At 34.6% G+C, this 9,895-nt stretch overlaps 1 protein-coding gene across 2 annotated transcripts; it reads right to left on the bottom strand.

The window, feature by feature from the left end:
• Positions 1–724: 724 nt before the first annotated feature.
• On the bottom strand, positions 725–7,877 carry LOC105335264 (uncharacterized). Of its 2 annotated transcripts, XM_011439075.4 has the most exons (4): positions 7,629–7,877; positions 4,999–5,139; positions 2,106–2,186; positions 725–1,436 (listed from the first exon to the last, which is right to left on the bottom strand). In XM_011439075.4, the coding sequence occupies exons 1-4, from the start codon at positions 7,677–7,679 to the stop codon at positions 993–995; spliced, it is 717 nt and encodes a 238-aa protein (XP_011437377.3). In that variant the 5' UTR covers positions 7,680–7,877; the 3' UTR covers positions 725–992. The 2 variants fall into 2 exon arrangements, with proteins under 2 accessions (XP_011437377.3, XP_011437378.2); XM_011439076.4 differs by lacking the exons at positions 4,999–5,139; positions 7,629–7,877 and adding an exon at positions 2,281–2,671.
• Positions 7,878–9,895: the final 2,018 nt, after the last annotated feature.

The following is a 9,895-nucleotide window of genomic DNA, read 5'->3' on the forward strand; positions in this document are numbered from 1 at the left end:
CTCGGAGACAATACTGCTCCTATCGATGGCATCTTAATGTTGATATTATTCGTACTTACATCACCCGAAATTATTTCAAAAACATACATGCCATCGTCCCATATATACATGAGTGTCTTCCCACTTAGCCAACATTTTGAAAAAATGCAGATAGATCTTTGTTGGGTAAGTGGGAATGTGGTGCAGGTGGAGAAAAAAGAATTTGTGAGACTAAGGAGCCTACGTGTATACATTTATTTTGCAGATGTGTTGTTGCCCGCCTATTTATATTTTTATGGCTTTCGACAAAAACCATGATTTATATGTTGATTCTAAATGTCTTGACATGTTCAATGTTTTGTTTTGTTTTGTTTTGGGGTTTTTTGCGGGGGAGGGGTTAAATATATTACCACTCAATAAAAATGTCGATGTAAAAACACGTTCTCTACAATTAACTTGTGTACTATTTTAAAAGAATTTTATTGAAGTACATTATACTATGACATTAAATTTTCAACAGAGAAAGGACTTAATTCATCATTAATTAGGTGAGGCTTGCACATTCCAAACATGTATTTATGATAAGGGCATGTCAGATCTTTCTAACTTAATCAAAATTCGGTTAAGTGCTCCTCAGAAACATTCTATATAATCAAGATACCGCACTCTTAACTGCAATGCAACGGCTAACAAAGGCCCTTCTGTCTGTTAATCTCGTGTATCGAAGATATTGAAAGACAAGGCATTAAAAAGCATAGATTGTATATTTTATATATTCAACAATAAATTGTAACATAAAATGACACACTTTTTTTGAATTTGTAGAAAATAATGCATATATATACGGACAATTATTTAGACCGTGTCCTCTTTGTTAAAACTGTTGGTTCAACCATCTCCGAAAAAAATATCACAGAAGGTGCTTAAAGAAAATGATCACATATATATATGATGGTATATTTGTGTTTGTATAAATATATCTTAAAATCTCCTAAGGTTATCGAATAAGGATTTCATTCACTAGCTGTCGCAAAAGCGGCGCCATATTTGTTAAACTGGTTATCCACTAGTTGCTTGGCGTTCCGCTCGTAGGGCGGGTATATGTCTCTCATCCCATGATTGGAGTATTTCCACGGATTATGCTTCGGAAACGGTTCCTGTGACACGGCCAGGACGTGGGTCGGTGTTCTGAAGGGAACATCCGGGGCTTGGTACCAATTGGTTGTGGAGGTTTGTAATTTGAAACTTCCGGGTTCTGGGGCCCGGTACTTCCGGGGAAAGCGCCGATGAACGGGTGGTTTTTCGGCGGGCTGGCCCAGGTAGGCTACCCTATAGTTTGTGTTTAAATCGGCATCTACGGGGTTTCTGGAGTGGTGCTTTAAGAAAGACTTTTCTGTGTGGTGAAGACGAAGATCTGGTAAGGTGATTTTTCTTCCCAGACTTCTTTCCTCCTTACCCTAAAAGATGAAATCAGTAAATGAGAAACAAAAACATATTTATTCAAAAGCAAACCAAACAAACAAAAACCAAAAACCCAAACAAAATAAAAACCAAACATCTATCGAAATTTACCAAAAGGTCAGACTTGTGATAAGTTTTATCGCGATAGGCAATTAAATTTTAGTACTAGCAATATTGGTAAAAGATATTTACAAAACGAGTCCAAAACATTAATTCTTTCGGTACATAGACTGACCGAGGCTTTATACCAATACACACAAAAGACTGAATGTTTCTTGAAATGTAAAACAAATGTTTTAGAAATCATTTACGGCTGTTCAAACTTCACACAAGACGGACGTTACAATTGTCAGTAGTTTAAATGTCTTCAACAGTCCATTCACAGGTATACACTTCGTTGACAATTTTGTTTTTTTACATAACAGGATCAACTACCTGGATTGTTTTTTAACCCTCTAGTATGGTTCGCTGAATTCAAATAATAAATCGCCAAGTCTTGAATTTTCTTTCATAGCAAAATTGATACCCGTTACCTCACTTGGATGAAACCATTTGATTCGGTCAGCTTATTTAAAAATCGATAAATATTAATTGCTTTCTTGCTTTCTCTAATTTGCATGATCGATATTTTTCTCTCGTTGTAAACATATCTAAGATATACTTACATTGCCAAAATACACGCCGTGGTCTTGAAATGCATGGCGATTATCATGCTCTGAAAATCTATTGGCAGTTCTGTAGTTTATCTGGAAAAAAGAAATTAGTGAATTAATTCAAATCCAAACTTTTTAGTTGATTAATAAACACGACAATTAATTGTAACCTGATATATAGGCATACTTCATGAATTCCCGGCAAAGAAGCACTGTTACAGCTTTGTCTGTTACAGGGTCTTTGATTCCAGAAATATGCCATGGTCAGAAGAATTTCAAATCAATTTATCCTTGCACAAACTCCATTTATATGCACAGATATTGTTAAAAAAAAAGTCGTATCGAACGTCCTTTCTAATTAGCACATTTCAACTAATCAGCACGGCAGGTGCTCTATAGGAAGCGATACCCGCCCGCTATGTTACTAGGCATATACAAAAAGTTCCTCAACTGTGGCGAGTTTAAATATTCATCCCTTGATTAAACCGTGAAGGGGTCGTTCAATGAAGAAAACCGTAATCAATTAGGGGTTTATATGCTATCAGACCCATAGCTCTCCTTTTTTTCACTTCACAGACTAGAGTGACAAGTTTGTGTTTTGGTCCACAATTCACCCCTCCTCTTATCAGATTGTTGAGGGATCCAAGTAAATCCCTATTGCTTCGATACGGGCTTTACAAGTCTACATTCGGTAGATAAATCAGCCCAAACACTTCTACTTTGAAGTTCCAATAGGCTTATATATAGAAGTTATGGCCTTTATTTGACAAGCAAAACGTGCCAACGGATGCATACTAGAATTAATTTATTTTTTTATTAAAAAATGAACGAAAAGGGTATGAATAATTAATTTTCCTAAAAATCACAACGTACTAGTAAACAGCTGTTTATGGCCTTTTTTTAATTATTTAAAATTAAGCAAGTTCACTTTCCGCACATCCTACAATAACTTGACAATGCCACACATATTGAACGGCACAGTATGCAATGAATGCACACAATAACAAAATAAAAGGCGTTCCAATAGAATTGTAACATTATATAAAGTTCCTAAAGGGGATGCGCTGCCCCCCCCCCCTTTCCTAAAATGGGAAAGGGGGGGGGGGGGGTAATTGACACGGGCTGAATGATAAACGGGTAAAAAATCACTTACATTGACCCAAATGAAATGATACAATGTTCAAAAGATGATTAAGCCAGAGGAAAGTTAAAACTGTGAAATAAAGAACGTTCTCGTTATTTATGAATCTCAACGGTAATTTCGATATTGCGTTCCAAACTTTTTCAATTAACAATTTTTATAAAGAGCCCAAAACAACAACAAAGGTCGCTTTTTTTAAAAAAGGAAAATTAATATTGCCATTTTATACAAAAACATCTTTAAAACCTAATCTTTAAACTAAAGGTTAAATTCCGTTAGTTTCGGGGAAATGCTTTCCGACATTTTGTTATGAACGAGTTGCTGATTTTTGTAACAGAGGGTTCACGGTTAACATTCATTCAAAAATCGCCGACGGAGCATTTGCCAGAGAGCTGTCTTGTCTGACTGTACTGAGCAATTAAATCTGATTAGATCTATATGAATTATTAGAATAATAATAACTCTGCTGATTTAACAAACGTCCTGATGAGAACTACATTGTACAGGAACTGACATCCGAATTAAACATTCGACAAATCTCTATGACCCTAACATACCCCCACCCCACCCCAAACTTTACCCCGTCTTTATTCTGTACATGTATATAAACATTATTCGAGTCAGAATATTACATATATAGGATATAGCAATAAAAAATATAACTATATGTTGCCTTATGCATGTAGATATTATAATAATCTCGCGGTAAGGTTTGTTTGTGGTGCAAAAGAAGCAAAAATATGCAAATGAGACGAATAATGAAATTTGAAAATTGCTGATCAAAGAATTATATTTTATTTACTCTGAATAGAAACTTAACACCCCCCCCCCACACACACACACCCACCTTTTTTTTGGGGGGGGGGGGGTGTGGGTGTGGGTGTTAAAAGCACATACTAATAACCTACTAAGTCAGACCAAGACTGAGAATAAGCATCATTTCACGTTGTTTACATTTGACTTGTAAAGGTATGCTCGTTTTCAGCGTATTGTCATGTAACCAATTAGTTGCAATGCTATAACCGGTGATATCTTATATACCGAGCAGGAGGCAATTAAAAAAAGTCGATAGAATTTTATATTATATGTACATGTAGTTCTTGACAACGAAAACGAAATGTTTAAAAATTATTGAATCCAGTGATTTATTTATCAAAATCAATGTCCTTCATTGTCGCTAGGCTTGAATCATTGATAGCATTCGTTTACTGGTAAAAACACATGGTACTTTCAATTCATTTCACTCTTACTGTAGGAATTAAAGTAGTCTTACATGCGTCTATTGATCATGCAAACTATCAGCTCAGCACAATTGGCTGAGGTAATTTTATCTTCGTTTTTTAAGAGGTCCTTGAAATCTAACATTACGTTCTTTTTATAAAAGTTGGGGGAACCAAATCAAGTACTTTATATACGGTCATATTAAAACCAGGCCCCCACGATAAGAGCGTAAATATTTGTTTTAATGTATGAACACATTAAATCCTATTAAATTCCTTGACATCAGACTATCAAGTTGTAACTGCTCTGTAATATAGAGTACACTGTTGCTTAAATCAATTGCTTGGATATATAAACACTAAAATCTACAGTTTACGCTGCATGTGCTTAAAATGTGTAGTCAACTACGACTGAACGTCGTTTTGTTTTGCAAAGAAATTGTAAGTTAAAAATCAGTTGATCATTTGATTGAAAACTACTAGTAGATGCTACAAAATATCCCAAAAGATTGGAGAAAGATAAATTGATGGTTTAGCTATATACCTCTGTTTTGGACCGGAAGGGCTGTGGAGGCGGCGCTGGCCTACTTTCCGCTTCCGGTGCAAAAGGTGCTGCGAGCATGACGCCGGTGCTGGTGTTGGTCCTGCGCTCTCCATGCGCACTCTCAGCGCCTCGATGGACGAACTACAGTAAAGACAGAGAAATGATAAAGCAAGTATTGAAGCATATTCTTTTTCCAGCAATAAATATTTTTACTTGTAGATAATTTACATCCTTTAAAAAAAGGGGAAATTACATTTGTGGGTCAAGAAGGGGGGGGGGGGGAGTCGGTGATCCTTACCCCGCCTCCTCTGGAAAATTTTAAACGTGCTGAATTTACACAGTAAATTTACTGGAAATAAACCTTGGACTTCCCGTGGCAAACTTAACTGTTCAGTTTGTTATGCCCCTATACACTTTATTACTTTCAGAATAGATGTTAGAACTATTTCACACGAAAAAAAAGAATCCTTCTATTCTAAAATACGTGGGTACTTGCATACTGCCAAAAAACAAAGACCCCACCCCACCCCAGGAAATTATAACTTTATTAGTAGTCTTAGTTATAAATTAGAATTTCCTTTACCTATTGATATAGAATATGTTCACCAAGACTTGATTTATGGACATAAAGTACTATCGACTACAGAGTAAGTAACAATTAGGCTTCTTAGCAAATCTTTTAAATACGATGTGTTTTCTCTGCCAACTGAAAAATGGGTAGAGTACCAGAAAGTACACAAATTTACACTTAGTTGATATGTTTTAACTGCTACAACCGCGGTTAAGGCAAACTACAGTATGTACAAAGCCTAAATATTGATCCTCCGTCGGGTCCTCGCAGATTTTATTAAATCTCCCAAAAGAAAACAAGATTATACTTTGAAATGGGATTTTCTGAACAACGTTTTCGGCATTGGAGGTTGCTACAGTCGATAGGAATTCTATCGATTAACTTTCGATGAGGAAAAAAATCAAAAAGTAAATTTATATCAGTCTGTGACTGAAATGATAAAATAGAATGAAAGTGAAAGGAAATAATTTAAAAAATCTAGAAAGTGACAAATACAGATGCAGAAAGCAGATAGGGGAAAAAAGCGACTTTTCTTGACAGTGTAAATGAATGTTATTTACCAATACAACAGGTATACTTGTAATACCATTGAGAGGTTTTGATGTTTATAACAACGACAAAATTATATGATAGACATTTTTTACAGTGCCATTTAATGGACCAGATATGGAAATACCCGGACATATGATAATGACACTCAATGAATGTAGACTTATCTGACGTTTTAAATATTCACAGGTAGTCTGTCTTTTGAAGAGATTCAATTTTGACGAAAAAGCGGGCTAATCTTTCGATAATCTCCTCACTTATTGATATTGGTATTGAAAATGCTTGCTGGGAGAGATAAGAAGAGGGATTATCGTGTATACCGGTCAATGGACAACACTTATTAAATTCTACTCTGTAATAGATTCCATAATAAAACTTTTAACACTCTCTGCTATTGCTTGATTAGTCTCAGAGAGAGAGAGAGAGAGAGAGAGAGAGAGAGAGAGAGAGAGAGAGAGAGAGAGAGAGAGAGAGAGAGAGCCAAATTCATCTAAACTGAAACTGGTGTTTCTGACGTTAATGTAATTATATTAATTTAAAAAAGGATTCACATAACCACGTGTTAAAATTGAACTATCATACATTTTAAATCACTATACATGTAGTTAGTGGGACTCCTTCCTTCACATCGTCTGTCCGAATCTTTTATAAACTGTCTAGTTCAAATTCATGTTAATTTCATGTACATATGTTTTTACAGTCAAATGCATGCCATAGAAAATTAAATTTCAATTTTCAGTCAATAGTGTCTTTATTTACATACACTAGTGGGTGTTTTTTAAAAATTGTTCTATTCAAGCTCCAATTTAATTTTAATTTTGGGTTTTAAAAAGGCTCTTGCTGGGTGCATTATAAAAAGATTTGACGCGGTGTTCAATATATCCACCACAAGATTAAACCCTCGGGTTTATCCCTGCCAAGGCTATTCAAAGCAACGGATCATATGCAATAATTAATCACATATTTTAAACACGAAACAGTAGATATCGACATGGGTCATGGAATTTAACTGACTAAATTTATTAAAATGTAGTGACAAATTTCTAAGGTTGCATACCTTTTAATCAAGCATGTCTATTTATTTTTCGTACTACGTGAAGAACTACTTCAAAATAGTGAAACCATGGGTACAGATTATTTGTAATTCTAAATTGTTGTCCGAAATAGAGCGGAAATATAATCTAGTTTATCGAGGATTTAAGGCACACGTAAGTGTATGCAGATATTAAAGCCTGCGATTAATAGTTTAGATATCCATTACATAGTAACGGTATACAGCCGAAAATCTTCTAAATATAAGTAACAATTTGAAATAGAAGTGGTTAAAAATCCAACAAAAATATGCTACACCATCATATTACTGAACAAATAAATAAAAAAAAAACAACTCTAAAAATGATAAAAAATAAGTATAACTCCAGACTATGTGAGGTAATATTATCTCCAGCTAGAACTAATATCTGAAAAAAATCACAGCAATTTTTAATTGGAAATAAGTGCAGCAACTTACCCATGTACCATCTGAGGCGGGGGAGGGGGCGAACTGTCTTCCTCTTCCCATCTAATCTGTATTTCCGAAGTTCTAGATTTATTTCAAAAGAATAGTTTTCTAAAAAGTACGGACACAGTACGGTTACATTTTCCTGTTTGATAAGAAACTACACGTCGACGCTTAAGTGAAAAGCACTTTAGAATGTTTTAAAAGTTTTAACAATTTAAAACCCCCGTCTCTTATCAGGCAATATACAATGCGACAATAGCCACAACGTCATAATAGAAAGATTTCATGATGCGCGTTTGAAAATAGTCCCATGGTGACTTCTGAATATTTTTTTTAAGTTATGCATGGACCAAAATGTTTTTTTTTAAACGTCAATGCAGAAACCTTTTTTATTTGACAGAAGTATTACGTGGATACCCTTCATATAAATTTAATATATCTCTACGCCGATTAATTCACTGTTGTCAACGACGCTGAATATCAAAGGGAGATAAATCTTATTTTTCTGAATTAAGATTCACACGTAATGTTGCGAGTAATCTTTCTTTGTCACTTTACAGTCTGTCAGTCACTCAGGTTGTTTTTCATATTCACGTTCGGGTTATGGAATTTCGATATTTCGAGACACCCTTGTCGATAATCCAATTTTATGTTGATCTAAAATATTGTTTCTATCAGAATAGTTTGGGGATAGAATTAGGGATATTGACTGAGTAGATAAAAAGTAAGTAATTAATTTTCGGTAAATGTTTCTTTTTAGATGTAAAAATAAAAACTGTCTTAATGAATTCATCGGCTTTGATCTACCGATACTTGACATCACAATCATCGTAGGAGTAATGAATTGTGGACTGACATCACTGAAACTTATCCTGACGTCACAATTACCAAGCACAGCAAGTTCAAGTTCAATTCAGTTTATTCGCTCAAACCAAGTAATTTGGTGCAGGAGGAACATAAATATAGAATTACAAATCGTCAGAGACATACATACATGTACTTTGTCGTGATATGAGTTAAAAAGGACATATTTTATAAACTATACTTAACTCTTAAGGCCAAGATTATAAATGAAAGGTGCCTACAGGTTTATGAAATTCAAGATATAAATTCTTGAAATGATGCTTCATTACACATCTTTGTTTCATAGGGTGTACCGGGGCCTAAATTTTTGATAAACATGATAAAAAAATTAATGTTTTAAACAAAATTTTTTTTGGTGAAATATGAAGGATATAGGTAACAAATCTCGGAGTTTTGTCCATTTTTGACTAATGAAATATATCTAGAATGCCTACAGTCTCTTCCAAAAACGGCATTAAACAAACTCTTGACCTTCTCTTCGAGCTTAAATATTCACAGGATTTGATCACGTGACCAACCAAGTTCATATTCTGGTGAACTTGTCAGCTTGCTGTTTATTCCTTCAATGTAAATACATGACATTGTTTATATTTTTATGACTATAACGTCATGTAGGTACCCTTGTTAATGACCTATCAGCCAGCTTATTCCCTGTAAATACAAATAAATCGCTTTTCTAGAGATGCACTGATAAATTGCATTTTATTTACAATCTACAAAATATTTTTATCCATGTTTATTTTCAATTAATCATGTTTTATTATAAAACGCTGAAATTATTCGAATTGTATAGTGATAGTTTGTCTTTTACCCTGCTTCTTCTGAATGGCTCCATACACCATGACCAAACAACTACTGATATTATTTTCGCGTAATAAGAAAGAATGCATACATGTATAATCATACCGATATCATAAGCATGTTAAACATGTGCTAACAGTCCTTACATTAAAATCGTCTCAAGCCACGGTCCACAGTGCGCCTTCCAATACCTTATCTCCGTATGGGAGAGGATTTGCACATATTGGCTGTAGTTTTCGATGACATCAATTTAATTCAGACATCAGTTTAGTACTACTATCGTATCACATCGACTTTTTAAACCGACTAAACCGAGTTTGTATCCTCCTGAAAGGGTGTGTTTTTTCATAACTATTTCATATTTCATAGATATGTGATCTACTTAATGCATGATTCAATAAATAACTTTATTTAGATATTGATGTTTTTACAATACAGATTTTTCAGATATTTTTTAAAAGGGGGGGGGGGGGGGGGCGGGGGTGCAAAATAAAATATAGCGAATTTGCTATTCCGTCCCTGATCTCCTTACCATGCAACAGATAACCAACATGTAAGTAAAGCCCCTTTCACAATTGGCGCACGAGCACTTTACAACACTTTGCGATCGA

The sequence above is a fragment of the Magallana gigas genome, chromosome 8, assembly GCF_963853765.1.
Source record: "Magallana gigas chromosome 8, xbMagGiga1.1, whole genome shotgun sequence".
Classification (NCBI taxonomy): Eukaryota; Metazoa; Mollusca; class Bivalvia; order Ostreida; family Ostreidae; genus Magallana; species Magallana gigas.